Source organism: Ambystoma mexicanum, chromosome 7p (assembly GCF_040938575.1).
Source record: "Ambystoma mexicanum isolate Mex_15411 chromosome 7p, UKY_AmexF1_1, whole genome shotgun sequence".
In the NCBI taxonomy this organism is placed as follows: Eukaryota; Metazoa; Chordata; class Amphibia; order Caudata; family Ambystomatidae; genus Ambystoma; species Ambystoma mexicanum.
Window position 1 is genome coordinate 939,157,986 of NC_090939.1, and position 20,649 is coordinate 939,178,634.

The 20,649-nt window shown below is 44.1% G+C and overlaps 1 protein-coding gene across 1 annotated transcript in view; it reads left to right on the forward strand.

The window, feature by feature from the left end:
- The window catches only part of ABI3BP (ABI family member 3 binding protein), a 1,926,231-nt gene that overhangs the window by 969,814 nt on the left and 935,768 nt on the right, over window positions 1-20,649 (forward strand). The window contains exons 11-14 of the mRNA XM_069637268.1: window positions 10,827-10,904; window positions 11,358-11,432; window positions 14,889-14,963; window positions 15,555-15,638. Coding sequence (XP_069493369.1) covers window positions 10,827-10,904; window positions 11,358-11,432; window positions 14,889-14,963; window positions 15,555-15,638 — 312 coding nt within the window. The remainder of the gene's footprint in view (window positions 1-10,826; window positions 10,905-11,357; window positions 11,433-14,888; window positions 14,964-15,554; window positions 15,639-20,649) is intronic.

Sequence of the window (20,649 nt, forward strand, 5' to 3'; positions counted from 1 at the left end):
ACAGTGCAGAAGGTGGTGGGGCTGCTCTCACTGGTAGAACCGACGGTTCTGCCGCTGCACTGATCCATCGCGACCACGAGGACAGGGAGGATGTGATGTCTAATGTTTCCTCTGCCAGTGCTGATGGGGAGGCTATGCTTGAATTCAAGAAGCAAGAGCTGCGGTTTAGGCAGCAGGAGCTTGAATTCAGCATAGCCAAACTAAAAATCGAACAGGCAGAAAAACAAAAAGACAGGGATCACCAGTTGGAACTGGCCAAGCTTCAGGTTGCAAATGGGTCCAAGGGTCCTGGACATGGGTCTGGGGCTTCCTCTCATCCACGGTTTCCGAAAGATCTGCTCAGTGTGTAAGAAGAAAGGAATGACATTATGGACTGGCTGAAAGCGTTTGAGTATGCATGCGAGGTTCAAGAAGTTGACAATGCTGATAAGATTGCGTGGTTGCTCAGTAGACTGCCCCATTCTGGCTGTAGTGCCATTATGGAAATGTCAAAGGCTGAGCGAGCTGATTTCGCAATGTTAAAGCAAACTCTCATTTTAAAGTTTGGGAAGACTCCGGCCCAATATTTAAAGCGTTTTCGAGAGTATAAGAAAAAGGAAGGTGGTACTTGGGTATCTTATGTCGCTGAATCCTTGAAAAACTTAACTGGCTGGGTCGAAGGTTATAAGGTTTCTACCTTCGAAGGCATGATAAATCTTGTCATGCTGGAACACATTTTTGCTTCTTCTTCCCCGGAGCTTAAGCAGCATTTGGCCGATTCGAAGGAGATAGATCCTAAGAAGCTGGCCATTGCAGCAGACTTATGGGTGTCACATCGAGTGTCCCATAAGGACAAAACTCATCCTGGTAAGCAGGAGGAAGGGAAAAAGTCCCAAGAAATGGAGGGTGGGGAATCTGCTAAATCTTCTTCCCATAAGGGCCACAAAAAGAAAAACAAGGGTAAGACACAAGAGAACTCACAGGGTAGTGGAGGTCAGCCTCCGAAACAGAACTCTGGTTACAATAAGCCTCCCTACGTAAACAGACCCACTGGGGCTTGTTTTTCTTGTGGAGCAACCGACCATGTGAAGGGGGATCCCCGGTGTAAGGTTAGACCTTTGGGGGTCCACTCCGCTAATCTGGCCTTCTCCTCCTACGAGGAAGAAGAGATTACAGGAGCATCCTTCTCCTCAGACTCATTTCCCAGCGGAATAGAGGCTGAGGTAGTTTTAGTCTCCCTGGGTTCCTGGGAGCCTAAAGTCGCAGAGGCTTATGCTAGGATTCCGGATAATACCAAGCACTACTTTAAAGACAGTGTGCTGATCAATGGAGTGGATACTCCAGCTCTTAGGGATAGTGGGTGCAGTCGCACTGTAGTGGATTCTACCTTGGTAGACTCAGAGGAAGTTGCCAGAGCTACTTTGATGCCCACTAAGTTGGCTGACGGCCCCCTCCGTATGTTTCCAGTAATACCTGTAAATCTTACTTTAAATGGTACAGCAGTCAGGATTCCAGTGAGCATTCAGAGAAACGTCCCGGGAAAGGTCTTGTTGGGTAATGATCTCAGAGCTTTAGGGCTCGTAGGAGACACTGCCGAAAGACCCTACACACGGTCTCAAGCACGGGCAGCATTGGCCAAGTCCAATACGCCGCCCCAGCCGAAGGGGAAACCCAAGGCGAAAGGAGTCTACAAGTCAAAACGAGGGAAAGAGAATATTCCCCCGAGCTCGCCTACCACTGCGGTGGAGGAAGTTGGTCAATCGCCCGGGCCTGACGAGGAGGTGGCGATGCCTGAAGTATTCGACCCCAACGATCATCCTGAACTAAAAGACTTGTTAGTTGAAGGAGGTCCTGATAGGGACGAATTCAGTAAAGGCCAACGTGAGTGCCCATCTCTGGAAGGCCTAAGGAGACAGGCCTGCTCCCAGCTTGAGGGTGAACCTCCTGGGAAGCATAGGATTTATTGGGAAGGTGGACTCCTGTATAGTGAGCCCACAGAGTCTACAGAAGGAGACCATAGGAGGTTGGTGGTTCCCCTTGCTGTTAGGCCCTTCCTCCTGCAGTTGGCGCATGAAGTTCCCCTTGCTGGTCACCTTGGTATGAAGAGGACCAAGCAAAGGTTATCCATGCACTTCTACTGGCCCAAGATGGGGGTGCAAGTAGAAAGTCACTGCAGGAGTTGTGCCTCCTGCCAGTTGTCTGGTAAGGCTGGCGCGACAATCCAAGCTCCGTTGGTACCGCTCCCAGTTGTGGGGGTACCATTTGAAAGGGTAGGGATCGACATCGTTGGTCCCCTTGACCCGCAAACATCCTCGGGCAATAGGTTTATCCTGGTGCTGGTCGACCATGCAACCAGGTATCCTGAGGCCATCACATTGAAAACTGTAACTGCCAAGTCAGTTGCAAAAGCTTTACTCGGCATATTTACTAGGGTTGGCTTCCCTAAAGAAGTTTTGTCGGATCGTGGCAGCAACTTTATGTCGAAGTATATGCAGGCTATGTGGAAAGAATGTGGGGTCACCTACAAGTTCTCTTCTGCATACCACCCCCAGACCAATGGTCTGGTGGAACGTTTCAACAGAACGTTAAAGAGCATGATTGGGGCTCTGGAGGAGCCTCAGAGAAGAAAATGGGATCTTCTGTTACCATGCTTACTGTTTGCCTACCGAGAGGTACCACAGGAGGGTGTTGGCTTCAGCCCCTTCGAACTTCTGTTCGGTCATCCCGTACGGGGACCCTTAGCCATCGTCAAAGAGGGATGGGAGATGTCCACTCCCCCTGTTACTACCAACGTAGTTGATTATGTGCTGGGGCTCAGAAAACGGATGGTACTTCTGATGGGCTTGGCTAGTGATAAATTGAAGGCAGGGCAAGCGCTGGTGAAACATTGGTACGACCAGAAAGCTTCCCTCATCAACTTTACACCTGGTCAGCAAGTCCTGATCATGAATCCCATAAGGCCTCGAGCTTTACAGGACAAATGGTCAGGCCCTTACACAGTGGTGGAGCCCCTGGGTGAGGTTAACTATTTAGTGGACCTTGGAAGGCCTGGACAGGCTCCAAAAGTGTTTCACGTGAATAGGCTGAAGGCTTTCGTCCCAAGAGTCGAAATCGCAGCACTGCTACTGGCTTCAGACGTTGAGGAAGAGGAGTCTGAACCTCTCCCCGACCTGTTCCAAAGCGGTCCTTCAGATAGCTCCTTTGAGGGTGTCCGAGTGGCCCCTCACCTGACTTCTGATCAGCAGGCTGAGGTGAAAAGTTTGCTTAGGCAGGTTTCCCCCCTGTTTTCACAGTCCCCTGGTTTGACACCTTGGTGCAAACATAACATTGACACAGGAGACAGTGTACCTACCAAAAGTAGGGGATACAGGATGTTAGACAAAGTACGGTCTTATATTAAGACCGAGGTCAACAAGATGTTAGATCTTGGGGTGATTGAACCCTCTAGTAGTCCTTGGTCCAGCCCAGTGGTGTTGGTTCCAAAGGCAGGCACTTCTGAATTGAGGTTCTGCGTGGATTACAGGGCTCTGAATGCTGTCACCAAGACAGATGCACACCCCTTGCCTCGAACAGATGAGCTGGTGGATACTTTGGGTGCCTCCAAGTACCTCAGCACGTTTGACCTCACTGCTGGCTATTGGCAAATAGCTTTAGCAGAACATGCCAAGGAGAAGACAGCATTTTCTACTCCAGACGGCCTTTACCAATTCCGGGTAATGCCGTTCGGGTTGAAGAATGCACCTGCCACTTTCCAGAGGCTTGTGAATCATGTGTTGAATGGGTTGGACGAATTCTGTCTTGCATATCTGGACGATATAGCAGTTTTCAGTGCCACCTGGGAAGACCATGTGAAACACCTCGGGATTGTGCTCCAGGCTCTTCAGAAAGCCCACTTGACCATAAAGGCTAGTAAATGCCAGATTGGACAAGGCTCAGTGGTTTACCTTGGACATGAAGTAGGTGGAGGGAGGATACAGCCTCTACCCAGTAAAGTACAAGCAGTACAAGACTGGCCTACCCCCACTACGCAAACCCAAGTGAGAGCCTTCTTAGGACTCACGGGGTATTACCGCAATTTTGTGGCAGACTATGGCACCATAGCTGCTCCTCTGACTGCCCTCACAACTCCGAAGAAACCCAAGAAGGTAACTTGGACCGACGAGTGTGAGAAGGCCTTCAATGGCTTAAAAGACTCCTTGTGCCAGGCCCCTGTCCTCAGGGCCCCTGATTATCAAAGACCTTTTATTGTGCAGACGGATGCCTCTGACACTGGGATAGGAGCTGTACTATCACAAGTAGATGAGAAGGGTAAGGAACACCCTATCGGTTTTATTAGTCGCCAGCTTAAGGACAGAGAGCTCAGATGGTCCACGGTAGATGAAGAATGTTTCTCTGTTGTGTGGGCCCTAAGGAAGCTGAGGCCCTACCTCTATGGGACCCACTTCACTGTGCAGACTGACCATAAACCGTTAAAGTGGCTAATGAACATGAAGGGGGAGAATCCAAAGTTGCTTAGGTGGTCCATAAGTCTACAAGGCTTCGACTTCACTATTGAGCATAGGCCAGGTGTCCAACATAGCAATGCTGATGGGTTGTCCAGAATGTTTAACCGACCTGAACAAGAGACTCATCCAGGGGTGGATTAGTTCCCCCTGTCCATAGTCTGGGAGGGGCGAGTGTTAGGAAAGATTTCATAATTGTAGGTAACTTTCCTTCCATGTGGCAACCCCTAAACTTTTTGCTGTTGTTTTTCACCTTGTTCTTGACTTTGCCAGAGAAGTGCAGCCTTCTGCCGCACTCCTCTGGGATTTCGCTCTTTTCTTACGGGGAAACTGACATGCCCTTAAGACAGTCAGTACCGGGGAACGCTGTTTCCCGTAGTTTCTTTTATCGTGTTGCGGCTTTAGTGCAACATGACACAAGAGGGCACTGTAAGCTAAGTTACAGCTCTCTTGGGTCTCTAGCCTTCTACAGGCCCTAGATACTCTTTTAGGATGGTATTTGATCGGTGCAAGTCATTCAGGGACTGGAATGGTGGCAGCGATCGTTTTGTTTATTTTGAGCTCCTTTTGGCGTTCTGAGCACGTTTTTCGCACTGAACCCAAAATGGTGGCCTGGCTCCCAAAATGGCCAGACCACGAGGCTCCTTTGTCTTGTCCACTGACCGTCTTGCTCCCTTCACCTTCCCCAGGTCGAGCGACCCGGGGCCTTCCTTATTTGGGCATGTACTTTCCCGCGAAACGTGGTTGCTTTCGCGGGCTTCTACATGTCGTTTGTGTGCCTCCAGGGTGTGGGCTGGGATGTCTGGTCCCAATACACATCCTGGGTGCCAGAGAGTCTGGGGTAGTGTGAATGCCTGGGACCACCGTGGTCCGTGATTGGTCCACGTATGGTATGTGTGTTGATGAGCAGATCTCCCATTGGCTCCCCTCCGTTTTGGCGCGAAGGGAACCGTGGATAAGAGGGGGCTGGAAACACCACTACCATGTCGATCTCCTGAGTTCTCACGAACGAAGGAATACAGGAGCCAAGTATCCTGCAACCAAGAGGCTGGACCGAGGAATCGCTGATGACCCGCTGAAGGAATCCTCCTTTGCACTGCTGTCGTCCTGTGAAACCCTTTCCTCCTTTGATCGAACCAGAAGGCCTGTACTGGTGCTTCGACCTTTGGAATAGCAGGAACAGCTATTCCCGGCGACTTCATCATCTCCTGCCAAGTAAGCCTTCGGAAGTGTCTCTGGGCCATCCAGTTGACTGACCAGCTTACCAGGGAGTCCTGCTCTGTAACCGCCGCCAGGTTGTGTTGTATTTCGAGTCCTTGTCACTCTCCCACGCTTCGTATACTTGGCGTTCCCAAGTCTGAAGGGAGGAGTGTACATTTGGCTCGGATACACACAGCCGCTCCGTTGTCCTGCTGCGGCAACAAACTGTGCTGGTTTCGTCGATTGGGACGTCTTTTTGCTCTACACGACTACGAGGCGTTCCCTGCTCTTCTGAACCTGCCAGCTGCTGAAACTAACGTGGAGAAGCCTGGGTCTGCTTGCATCGGGGACCGGTGAGTAGTATAGCTAGGATCTGGTCGCCCTCCTGCAGTAGCCCATTGCTTTTCCCCGCTGTGTAAAAACAGCACCCTTTTGTCCGTACTCGCGCTCTGCTTCTGCTCGCTGTGGAGGCTGCGCTTGAGTTGCGGAACCTGTTCTCCTTCTGTTGTGCACTAACCCGAACTGCCTGACTTCCTCCGAAGAGCTTCTCCTTTTGCCCGTTGGCACCGGCGTGGCAGGTACTTTGAGCACAAGGCTCCACTCTTCGCAGGGCTCGGACTTCCATCTAGTTAGGTGCCTCTAAAGGCGAACTGAGTCTAAAGCATTATCGCACTGCCTGTTTTCCTTCCCTTGCAGGTGGACTACACATTTCGTGCCTCTAATGCTTGCGACTGTCGTATTTGTATATATATTGTGTTGATATGGTATGTGTTGGCTTAGTATTGTGATTTTCTCGCTACGGTCATTGTTTTAAAGGCCTTAAAATAAATGTGTATATATTTTTGATATAACAACTGTTTGGAGTAGTTTGTAAGCGCTCTTGCTTTGTGTGCTCATTGCGGGCTTTCAGTCACCCTCACCCCTCTTGAGACCTAGTCTTGACCGCCGCGATCGCTACCTTGATTGGTCTGGCTCGTCCAGAGGTTACCCTGTTCCAAGTAATTAGGTTGGCCTTCTGAACTTCTGCGCCACCAGGACAGAGTTCAGAAATCCGTCTTAACAGCTAATTGCACCACGAGAATGGGCATTTGTCTGGCGCATTTACCCCCAGCTTCAAGCTGGGGGTAAATGCTGCCAGACTCATGTTTGGGCGGACCCTTAAATGTGGCGGTAAAAGCGTTACTGCTGCATTTACAGACTACTGCCCACCCCGTGATGAGGCCGAAAGAGAGGACCTGTAAAGTACCATGTTGAGGAAGTTTTGGGAAGAGAATGAGACTAAAGATCCACGTGTGTAAATCTACTCACCAAGAAGGCAGAAGTATTAGTTCTGGTTACGACTCTGTGATGACACTGTTACGCGTTCGCGTAATAACATCATCACGCGCCCACAATAAGAAAGTCATTATGGGCTTTGCAGCTCTTTTCTGAACACTTGTTCGGTGTATGGTTGTCCACCCACATCATAATTATACCTATTGAAGTCTGCTACTTCTGTCTGTTTGGTGAGTAGACTTACACATGTGGATTTTTAGTCTCATTCTATACAACACTCTATTAGTTCTGGCACAGTTCTGTGATAACGTTGTTACGCTTCCACGTGCTGACATCACACGCATAGTGGGCATTGTGCTCCTTTCATTTTTCACAATAAAGATTTGTGGTCCTTCTAATGGTCACAAAATACTGTTCAATGTTGTTCAAATCCACCAGGAACGCCCATTGGTGCTATTTGGTCCTTCTCCTTTTTTCATAGGGGTATTTTAAAACATTACAATAGTAATGTACCAGGCTGACCATCTTCAAATTATTGCCTTATATCATAAAATTATGTTAGAGGTTACTCTAAGTTTTGATGATGTACTTCAAAGACAAGTGTTAAGTTCTTATTATGACTACAATATGTAAATGATCAATAGAAATTAACATTGTAACTTTTAAAGAGACACATTACAATGTTAGTACAATTTTAAAATTCCTTTTTGTTTCATATCTTATTTTGGGAATAATATACCCATGTGTCTCTCAAAGTGTCCTTGCCTCTTGAAAAAGGTCATGCTCAGATCAAAACCAATTATGGGCTTGATTCATGGAAGTGTTTTATAATGGCGTAATCCCATAGGAAAACGTTCCATGAATAAGGCCCTATATGTTTTTTCTGTGAGTGCCATGACAATGTTTAATTTTGCATGCCAACCACAGATTGGTTGCTTGTGCTGATGATCCCTTGCATTTGTTACAATGTGCACAAGGAGTAATATTTAACATAAAAAAGAACATAAAAAATTGAGTTGTAGACCGTGCAGCCTGCTCTTCTAGTCCCTTATAAGGTCTGTCAGAACCCCAGCACTCCGTGACGAGACTATCCATTTCCACCTGACCTACACACTGCTCTATATAGAACAGGAGGGTGCTCCATACTAAACGGGAACCGGATGGAGCAATTTAATGAAACCAACATTAAGGGTGTTCCCGTTGTATACAGTTTAAATATAGTTCAAAACACATTTGGCATGAAGACATGCAATCAAGACTGAATCTTCTAATTCATAGTGTACATGATATTCATCTAAGTTCATACACACTGCTCTCCCACCCTTAGTATGGACAATGGGCCTTGAGTCTAACAGCAACATTCCTGCAGGATACGCATGATAACAATGTATTTTACCAGGATGGTCCTACCATGGCAGATTCCTCTGCCGAAGCTACTCTCCCTATACTTTGAACTGTAAAAAAAACACAGTACACTCTTCCTCCTTTCAGTTATCTCTGTTTCTTCTGAAGAGAGGGTCCCAAGAATGCCCCTCCTAACCCCCAAATTCATATCAAGACGAAGAGCCAGAAACGCTTGCAGCCACGCAACCTATTTTGGACGAATCCCGAGTGCATCAATGATTGACAAGTACACAGAAAGGTATCCTCTCAGCCAGCGATACAGACTGAATTCAATACTCGTCTTCACAGGTCTAGGAGAAGAAACAGAGATTGTGGACAGAAACACGTATATGTACAGTCTTGACTAAGCACCAAGAAGTCACGGTGCTGACGTCATTAGTGACACCACGTCATAGCAGTGTTAGCCGTATTCGGAGTCCTGCACCGCATTACACAAACACACATTCACATACACGAAGAACTTGCTTGCACAGTTCTATAGCTAGAGGACAGATACATATACATACTGTCAATGCTTTTATCATTTTCTCCTTAGCCAAATGCAGTCACTCAGAACCGCAGGGCACAAGAGAACCTGAGCAAGCTTGCTGACGCTTAAAGCCAATAAGCCTATAGAACTACAGCAGAAAATATGCAGCCTGGTAGGACCAAATGCGACTAACCTATAGGGAACCTAGCATAACATGAACAATGTAGAAACCACATTACAATGTTTAGGAAAATTACATAAATTCCTAATGCCACGGAGCCTGGGTCGAGGAGAGCTGATTCAGGCTGCACACAGCACGAAGCAGGCTCATAGCCAAGGTCAGAGATACGCAGACACATTCCAAGCCCCCAGACGACAAGGGGACCAGCTGCAGAGAAACTGACATGCAAGGACCAGTAGAATAACCTCTATAGGGCACCCCTACAGGTAGTAGAACTCTCGATACCCAATCCTCTGTGATGATAGGTTTTTCGGGGAAGGGCCCAGGTGATGACGCCATACTTGTACAAAAACAGATCACACACCATGGAGCCGAGAAGTACTGGAGAATTTCAATTGTCTTGCATGATCCCCGTTGGTTTTTGCAATAAACCGCAGTTCTAACTTGCCATTGACTGAGTCCTCCATTTATTCTGGGGAAGGGCGTTGGGGCCTTTCGGAGTCAGGTGGACCCCCGGATCCCCGGTATACCTTGGGAGAAATCACTCTATCACGTCTCTGTTGATTGCAATGCTATCCATAATGGAAGGAGTGGCACTAGTAAACGTGCACCCACCAACATAACTCTCACCCAGAGAAACGAGAGAGACATTTGGTTGGACAGCCCATAGATCTAGCCCAAATGTGAGTACGATATGCTGGGTACAGCTAATTATTATCATTAAAAGTAACCTGTTATTATAGCTGTTGCCAAGCAAGGCAGTCTCATGACAAATTTTGGTAGGTTTTGCAACCTTTTTCAACCGTGCCCAATTGAAGCTTAGAACTTTAAAATTGGACTGGAACAAGACAGAGCTGTGCTCAAGCGTCATTCTGTGTAGACCCAAGACCCAACACCCACTGCCCCCAAACCCCACTGCATCCCAAGATGAGGCAGCACTCTGCATCGAATCTCCATAACATTGTGCTTTTGCGGTCTGCCGCAAATCAAAATTTGCCAGTAGTAATATGCAACAACTTGTCAAACTACCTCTGAAAGTCACCCTTTTCTAACCAGGCCAGCCCAAACTCAAGCAATAAAATGGTCCAAAGCTGCATATATGTCTCATGCTTTGCACACATTTTACTGCCAGTGTGGATGGCATGCTCAGGCATGTTTGATAAATTGGTGGTCATTCTTATGTTCCCAGACTGCAATTTTTTTTTATGCAAAGTAGCCTGTATCCTATATTAAGGGCCCCCACATTATTCAACACTTAGCTCTGCCCCTCAGTCCCGCCCACCCAACTGGCAAGCCCCCCCCCCTCACCAATCAAACCACTTCCCCACGTGCAAAGTGGTTGGGGGGGAATTCCTTTAGTAACTGAGAAAAGGCTCCTCACAAACAGCAATTTAGCAGTATATCAACTGTATAGCATCAATGTTTTATTAGTGTTTGCTTGTTTTATACCTAGAGTATGTTATTATTCACAGTATGTAAACATTAATGATTGGGCCCCAATAAACTACTGCTTAAGGTTTCCCTGTGAACCAGCTGTTATTTGCAATAATATGTGTGTGTCCGCGAAAATACCCAATTTTTCAGTGAGAGCAATACTCTTACATTTTAGTGGAAACATTCAGCAGGGTTTGTCAGCAGCTTCAGCTGGGATTGTTGATTAGACAACCAATGCTTGGGCATGAAAGCAAATTGGCGGCTATGTTCTCCGAGATCCAGGGGTTGCAAACGATTGTACGTTCTTGCCAAGTGTGCATCTTGTTGTCAAGCGCGCTATTCGAGATAGGATGGTAGCATCATGATGCATGTTTGTTCTTAGCTGCAGAAAGAAAAAGTCAGAGATCCACCACTACCCTGACATCTACTGGTGACTTGGAAACAGCCAGGGCACCCACGGGTAACACGCTATCACCTTTGTTACGTCATCATAGCATACACTGCATCTGCTTCAATTCACCCTCACGTCAATTATTCAAAGTTGCCCACGCACCTTTTCATTAGGCTGCACTCCTTATTAGGCTGCACTCATTATTCATTCTTTCTTCATCTCTGTATCTGTCCATTCATCTATCTTTTAAACATGCATAGCTACAGGCTGAGATTAATTTCTACAACTGCTTGCCCCCTAGACAGTATCTTTTCCTTTTGTACCTCACCAATGTACGCAACTGCTTTTCATCGCGCCTGCCTGCTTCTACTCTGAAACGTGCTGGTCAAAGATGCACCCTTTGCGTCACATCAGAAGTGCGTTTGTCAGGCTCTACGCATGCTTTCCCCACGCGCGTGGAACGTGCCACTGCGCGCGATGTCGAGCCCCGGAAATGACGCAGAGGCTTTTTTTCTCCACCAGCTTTCTATGAAGAGAAGTTCATTTCTGCCTCCAGCCTCGAACCAGATAGTGCAGAGGCCGCTTCTACGGAATCTGGTAATTGCGAACGATTTAATTTATGACAGTGAAGTGAGACTAAGAGGGAATGGAAATGGAAACAGTGCTTACTTTTGTTCTTTCAAGTTATTATAATGCGAAGGCAAGGCTCTGACTGTTAACTATGTAATAACTTTATGAATGTTGTCCCATGATCATAATCATGAATGAGGCATGCCTACCATATAACTGCTCCTGCCTTACCCGCCTCTTAGGACATCTTACTATTCCCCTACACGTCGTCAGTCAATTTCGGTCCCATTCTGCCAGCCGTGTGTTATATTAAAAATTTCCAGGAGGAAAATGAATACAAGTACAAAAATAAAATATTTTTAATGGTGTAGACATGTGTGGGCAAACTCGAGGACAGAGAGTCCAATTCCAGTAACACAGTAAAGTGGGATAAATAATCCACTTAGAAAGACATGCGTCACATATGGGTCACAGGTAATTCATGTAATATCTTTCACCTGGGGATCACAGGCACAGTGGGCCAATGTGCTTACTATACAGATCTCTTTGTATCCAGACCCCTCAAGTGAGCCCTCATCACGTGTTTTTGAGTATCACAATAAAGAAAATATTGAATGCGTCAATAAACACAGTTGCCTGATGTAGAACTGCACCTGTGGACTTATGGAAACAGATAATGAGCAACTGCATTAGATATACATGCCCCTTTTTTAAATGAACATATGATTTATGTACATAAACTCTGTGAGAAAGCAGATAATGTTACATGGTGCAACTGGAACATACGAACATTAAACTGTGTAGTATGGTGTAGTTTGTTTAATTGTATTGCAAGTCACATGGGGAAATTGTAGCTTTATTCTAACTTTCACTATTTTTCCTTTTAGACTCTATTTCTCTACTCTTATGTTGGTTCTGAGCACACATTCAGTTGTATAAATACATACAATTTGTATGAGAAAACACTTTTTTATAAAGTGTTATAGTAAACTGCTCCTTCAGATAAGATTAGTGTCCTAGTGTTTATTTTTCTGTTTTCAACCAACCAAGACATTTTTGGGAAAAAACGAACAAGTACCTGCTGGTACACAACCCAACACGGTTCTTAGCCTTTAAACTATAGCTCTTGAAATGAGGCCTTGATGAAATAAGAATAAATTATAAAGGTATGTCTTCTGCCATTGGCAATTCTTGCTCATTGGTTTATACTTGCCGTAGCCAACGGCAGCATGGGCACTCCCTTCTGCAGCTACTCTTTGTAGGCAGCAGCACACATATTTGAATTCGAGCAGGGCCAATACAACCTTTCCTTCATGCATGGTTAGGCTGGGAGTATTGCTCAGGGGCAATAGGCTCACCTTGGGAACAAGACAATGCCGTGCAACATGGGATTCCCAGTTCGAGTGCTTAGACGCTGGAGGAGTCTGTTATCAAGCATTATATAAATCACCAATAATAATAAGACTAATAAAATGACAACCACTGAGCAATATGAACACCTATGATTTAAAAAAACCGAATACAGTTCATGTGTGGTGGTGTACTATATAAACGTCCAATAACAACTATATATACTCAATAATAATGTTGAAACTCTTATTTGAAGCATCATTAATCACACTTGTAATTTGGCACACAACTCTATGGTGATGAGGTGTGCAGCGGATTTGGAAGACAGTGCAGGATTGGAAATATAAAGGCAGGAAACAATGTGAAGAGCCAGGAAAGTTGAGGCAGGTGTCAACTGAGAGCAAAATGCAAAATGGGTCCGTCAGGGGTGAAATGCATAATGGGTTAGTCAGGGGTGGGGTGTGCGAAAACTGCAAGAGTCTGATGATGTGGGGGAGTTTGGTGGTGTGAACGTGTGCATAGATCTGCATTGCTATATTTTGTAACTACGACTAAACTTGGAGGATTCTTGGGTCTAGTGGTATGTTGCATGAACAGAGCATCAGGCGGTCTAAATAATATTACATATTTTTTCCGTTTTAATTCATGTAATCAATATTTTATTATACTTTCTGTGTGGCAGCTCCAAGCAGACAGCAAATGCCATGGCATTTAGACTCCTGTTTGTTGTACTAGCTAAGTGGCATTAACTTTCAAACCCATTTTTACCCAAATTTGTAAATAATCATGAAACCCAGAATACTCCCAAATTTGTGAAGTTAGGAGCTTTTGCAAACTGGTCCACCCAGGCTTGCTGCTTATTACGAAGGTACAGAATGATAGTCTTCTTTATGATAAATGACATGCTGTTCCAAATAGTGTGATGCAGTATAGTTCAAAGTTATCTGGCTACATAGGTGCACTCTATATAGAGGTTGTAATAAACCTTTTGCTTCTAATTGAATCTTACCGCATTATCCGTGCAATGAATGCAAATTAGACTCTTAAATTGTCCCCCAGAGTTGAATATTTTTCTCTCCATGGATAATGTAGGTCGACAATTAAACATTCAAGGTTTAACATAAACTCTCTAAAGAGGTTGCTGATGGACAGTGTAGTGTTCTGTTTGCCTCTGATCCAAGGCAAAGAAATCTCACAGGCAGCATTGTAAAAATAATAATAATGATGCCCCCGAGCTTAGTGCGCTATATACATGCCAAAATAAATAAATAAAGGCTGTAGCATGAACGCAGTAGTATTGGTGAAACTGGATGTGATCATAGAGCCGAAGAAATAATGGAGACACATTTAGTATAAGAACGTGTTATTTTTTAAAAAAATTATTCTATTTTTCGACTTCGGTGAGTGTAAACCTACCCCCAAATAGCAGTGCAGTCTCTATACAAAGTAAGGGTAAGTACTGAAAACGCACCATAGCAACAATTGAGATCAGGTGTGTGCGGAAAAAAAGTACATAGTGATTTCAATACTTCTATAGAAAATCCATGGTTGGGAGAAAGATCTCAGATTGGAGCACACATTCTCTAGCAAAAATGACTGGGATTGGAGGTGCTGCTTGGAAGCAGGTACTTAACTATTGGCCAGATTGGCACACTCTGTCCTCCAAGTCCATGTGTGGGGGGAGATTCAGGGGGATTCTGAGAATGTAGTGGGAGAATGCCTCCAGGAGACTAAGCAAGTCTTGGGATTAGTTTTTGGTGCCCTAAAGAGAGTTTGCAGGCAGCTATTCCAGTTTCCTGGCCATGAGGGTTCTGTAAATGTCTGTCTACAAGTTGACGTGAGCAGTTATTGGAAGCCAGTGTAAGTCTCTGTGGTTGGGGAAGAAGCCGTTCGGCATCTGGATGTACTTTCACAGCGCCAAGACCATGCTGAAGCCAGGGTGTGGTCAGAGAAATTGAAAATCAATAGTTACAACGAAACATAATGGGGCTCCTTGCACATGCTAAACCATGGTCTATATTGTGGGTTTCAGTGCGAGGCATAATGATATCCTCGGAAAAGTTGTAAAGTAGCGACCTCTGATTACCGAATGTGTTCCTTATGTGACTCTGAAGGCTATTAATTTCTCTACAGCTCCCAGTAGTGGCGACCAGGAAACCACAGGTCCCATACTTTCCAGTGCCCTCCAGTTGTTAGGGACCACACTGGGTAACCACGTTTCCACACTCTTACTTGCACCTTTTTTCTGGCTTCCTTCTGCATCACTATGTTCACTATTGCAGCTGCAATACTGTGCTGCGCAACCGAAGGTCTTGCTTGGTGCCTACAACTTCTGCAACATCGTTGACTGTTCTTCTCCACAGGAGCTGATTTTCTGGATCTGGTTATGAACCCAAGAAACAGTTCATTGCCATCTTTTGCTTTGTACTTTACTCATCTAACGGTCATTCACTCACGTTATTTAAGGATGCAGCTTTTCAGCAGAGCATGCCTTTTCATCAGCTGGTAGTCAGAAAGGAATGTTGCTGCTGTTATTTCTTGATGGCTCCTTAATTTTAGAATAATTAACTATTGGTCAATACTTGTTTCTAATGCATTAGCAATGCATGTAAGCTGATGCCGGCTTGTCACTGTACCGCCATCAGACTCTTCATTGCCTTCATCATCGCCTTCTTTCATCATAGGTTTCACTCGGTTTTCTGCTTTATATTGTGCTCAAAGTTAATATTTTGACATTCTAAGAAACGGGCATGTTTTCTCGCACATTCAACCCTATGCAATTGTGCTCTTTTTTTCCAGCTGTAAATGATACACGGCCACTTCCTGAAATACTTGGAACGCCTGAAGAGCCTGAAATCCATAAAACAGCGACAACTGAAACAGGTAACCCACACTCCTCCGTGATGCAGTCATTACTCTCTAATCATCCAGAGTAATGTTTGTTGGTATATTGATTAAGAAGAACACACCTTCTCAGTCACAGGGCTGGCCTCCAGGTACTGTAAAGAAGTGTTTTCATTTGATGCATTGAACACCTATTCAAGACTGTATGCACAACTCTAAAGAATAGCAATGCTTTGATGAACTTGTTGCTCTGCTTCATAGCAGCTTTCTTTGTTCGACAATGTTATTTAGTTTATGAATGGCGTTTTCTATATTGTCGGCCAGGCTCTGAAAGGTGGCATGGCGCTTAACGGTACACGAGAAAGGGAAAGAATAGTTTCAATACAATACAGTCTGGGTACATTTCAGAACAGACCAGCAGCTATAATGAATACAACAATAATAGATACACTGTAATGGTTGTTCCTAGGTTAATATGTGTATAAACCAGGGGTCTGCAACCTTTGGCTCTTCAGATGTTTTGGGCTATGACGCCAATCAGCCCTACCCAGCATTGTCAATGCTGAGGGTACATGGGAGTTGTCCAATATAATTGTGTATTTAAAAATTGATGTTGTTGAGGTGTACTCACTGATTTAACACCCCGATTGTACACTCCGACCCCAACATTCTGGGACAAGAGTGCTTGAATGTATACACTACTTTATTTCTGGTAAAAGATGCACGTCAAAGGTGGGCCCATATCTTAATGCTGGGGAAGTCAACACAATAGCTCATAGCTTGTCAACAAAAAGAAGAGCTTACCTACCTGTGGAATATCACTACTTTTGCATGAATACATAATTCCATGAATCAAGCAATACTATACTGAGTCATGTATTTCTAACTAGCACACTGCCATTTACATTTCCTTACATGCTGCTAGGTTATACTTTCCCTGCACATATGCAGCATAAATCACCTGGCATTTATTTTCTCCACTATCAACACCAAGTATTCATATCCGAGAAAGATTACATAGAAATTTGCATTTCACATTTCTTACATTTGCTAGATATTTCCTTATAGCAATGTGTTCATATGTGCATTGTAATGTGATTGGTTTCTGCCATATGCATGTAAATGAAATACAAGCACTGGTGCATTGTATCAAAATGTACAGGCTTCAGTTTAGTAAATCAGTGCTGCCAATTTATAATGCGCATTGTATTGATTCATCTTCACAATGTACCAACCCAAAATGATGGTTTTCTAAAAGGACAACTATCCCCCCAAATTCCCTTGAATGATTTGGGTGCATCTAAATCAGGGTTCACTCGCTTCAGCACAAGGTCATTGGTGGAATGTGACTGTTCATTTAAAATTGCATCATTTTTTATAGAAATAGAAGTGGCTCAACTAAGCTCCCTTTCATGCAAATATTTCTCTTTAAATCACTAGACCTTCACAGGTCTTGGTTTATTAATTTTCTGCCAGGCTATGGAGTGTGTGCCTTGGTTACTATCTCCAGTTGTTAACTATACCTGTGAAACTGCCCAGGGTTCCATTTACTTGAATGTGATTGTAAGGGACCGCACTTGCGTAGAAATGCTATTGGGTTCTAGTTTGAATTAATCCTTCTTTGGGTCGGAATATGCTTAGAGAGAAAGATGTGTTGGCACAAAATGCTATAACATTCTACTTGTATTCAATTGGTATAGTTTATCAGACACTGTGCAGGAAAATGTGATTTGTTCTACACTGAATCAGATCTTCTTTGGTTTTGAATATAGTGAGAATGCAAGGTGAATTTTGCACTACAATGCTAATGCCTTTCTATTTGGAATAAGTTCCCTCTAGTGGCATCCCTCCCCAGTTCCACGGACCCCAGTGATTCAGCAGAGAAATTATTGTAGCAGATGTGGGGTATTTTTATACTCACTTTTAGATAATAATTATATAAAATGCAGAGCCAGCATGGACCCTCACAGCCTCCACGTAATATCCCCAGTAAGCCAGGCCTCTCTGCTCTCTTCTTTATCCAACTCTGGGAACCAGGTCTGACTGAAGTAAAATCTGCTTCAGGATTCCTGTTGGTCAAAGACCCATGGTCTCTCCAGTCTTCTTATCTAAGCGAAGCACTCATGCAGCTGGGCAGAGATTTCCCATCTCCACCTTTCAAAATCCCATTGCTCTCTCTACTTTATGTGGGTTTCAACTTAAATACCCTCTATTTTGTCCCACAGTGTGTCATTTGACAAAGCAATTTTTGATTGGTGTAATATCGCTATTGGCTTGCCTATCAGGTTGACACTCCCAGACAATACATCCCTTAATTTCATAGGTTATTTTTCCACATGTGACAGGGTGGACTTAGACAAGTTTGACTCATAATCATATTTTCTTCCATGTTATATTGTCGACATTTTTTTATCAATGAAATGTGGATTTATTTTTAAATTCGACATCATAAAGCCTAATTCAGGCGTATCCAGCTTAAATTTGTACAATGACGTTTGACAACATTATTATTATTGATATGATTTACAATTTATGACTTAAATTAAAATATCGTGTTTAGTCACATTTCATAGGGAAGTCTCTCACAGTTCCAGAACACTTGTCCTTTTGATTCTAAACTCCTGTGTTGTAAATATATAGCCAACATCATTTTACTGCACTAAATAACATTATTTGAAATCACCATCTTTATTCCTTTTTGAACTGGGCATGTCAAGACTGTCAGCCAAATGAATCATGTCAGCTTCTCAGAGGCCCTTTGTGAAGCTAATGATTGATATGAGTCCTTGACGGGTCCCTTTGCGAAGCATTCCATTGACTCCATATGATGAATCTCATGGAGAAGCAAAGTTCAGAGTTGAAATTCTTAGGTGCAGTCCATTTATTTATTTTTTAATCCATGGGGTGGAAAGCAGACCTTTTCATCAAGTGACAAACTATGATCTTAATCAGCGAGAGGACTGTGCATTTGGCTCTACTTGAATTCAAAGATTAATAAATACGCTATTTTTCTAAGTCCTGAGCACATCATCCTTTTGTTGTGCAGGGCTCAATGTGTTCCTTTAATGAAAGATAAATTGGTCTATTTTTCTCCAGATAGACGTTCAAATCCCCTGAGGCAGTGGGCCTCTTTCCATCAGTAAGGTGTTCTCATATAGGTTGAATAGAATTTCAGCATTTACCAGACTCACAGAATTCATAAAGGGAAAATGTTACTGTCTTATCTGCATGGCAGTTCTAATGTTGGCTTTTGCCAATACTTATTTATTTGGTTCTTCAAACAGTCTAACCTGTATTTATGGCCATTTAATATATTTAAAATCTGCTTCTCTTTATAGTGACATTACAAGAATTTGTTTGTCAAATATTCTCAAAATGATAGAACTCTGGATAAATCTTATTACTGATGTAAAAAGAAGCTATTATTACATACAACATTATTTCATATGTTTTGGCTTCAGGCTTCATTTGAGGCTACCTGGCAACACTTTCCAGATAAATGAAGAAACAGGTGTCAGTTCTCTGACTTTCTCACATTTTGCTATGTGCAGTTCACTAATTATGCATTATTAAAGTTTGTGGTGAGCTCCATACTATTTGTGTTATATATATATTGTCAAGTTGAAGTGTTGATCTGCATTTCACAGGCTCCATATTTCTTGTTTGCAGTGTTAAAGTACCATAATTTCGGTTCATAGTTGAGAAAAAGGGAAAAGGTACACCATGTATAAACACATCAAGACACCGGGGGTCATTCCGAGGTGGGCGGTAAGGGGTTACCGGCACCGGTAAGGATGCCGGTGCCGGTAACCCCTTACCACCCTATTCCGAGGTTCCCTAGCGGGACCCGCTGAAAACTTCTGGTCAGACCAGACGTCCTTAGTGGGTCCCGTTAGGGGACCAGGGAGAAAATAATGGGCCCACTACTTGCGGGCCCGTTATTAGCGCCTTCCCCATTGCCATTGAGCCCTATGGGGGCTCGAATGGGAATGTGGAATGCTATTCGGCATGGGGACTTACCGGGTCCACATAGGTCGGAATGTCCCGGTAAGTCCCCATTCTGCCTACCCGGACCCGAGTTTGGAGGCAGCCTTGGTGCTAATAGCAACATGGCTACCTCCAAACTCGGAATGACCCCCACCATTTTAGCAATTTGCACTCTGAATCTGCCAGGCTGTATCACCCTTTAACTTTCCTCTTCAGAGTTGTAGTCCAAAACATCTGGAGATACTAATACATCGAGGTAAAGAGAATGTTTCAAGTAAAACATTGATTGGTAGCTGTAGGAATCAATGTACCTCCCACTTCAAGCATATATGTGCATTGGTACAGGCATTTATTCTAAAAAGGGCATTTGAAGATTAAACTCTCATCTGATTAATATATTATTGATCATAAAAACAAATAGTAATTTATCAAAATCAATGAAATGTATGATACTAGTAGCTCTAGCCTAACCTACAAGTGTTTCCCTCTTCATCATGCTTCTTCATGGAAAGTAGAGCATTACAATTTGAGTGGTATTTCATCAAATCATTTTCTCATTTACTAATTTTTCAGCTGTTCAAAACTAATTCTATTCATGCAAGAATATGTTTTGTTTGGTGAGGACATAAACATGTAATGTGTACTAAAGGTACACATTACATTTAATTTATTTATTGTGCATTTGTAAGGCGTTTTTACATCAATAAATTGTGTTTCAAAGCACCCACATGGCAACCGGGACGGAACATGGGAACGAAAGGCAAATAAAATAACAATGAAGAGAAAGAAATAGGTGTTCCTACTAGGACTTGTGAGCATTCAGAGCATGCAAGTACAGAGAGAGAGAACGGACGAGGGAGGGGGGTAAGTGCAAGGGAGTAAGTTGCAGGCAACTGTTAAGTGCCTGGAGGGGTCACTTGGTAAGAGAGGTCGACAGCCAATACATTTGGTGCAGGCCTGTGAGACAGCACAGGCCAGTGGGCGGCCGAAGGCAAGTTCTGGGAGTGGGCAGTGGCTGAAAACGATTGGGGGGGCGGGGGGTAGGACCCAAAAGGACACATAA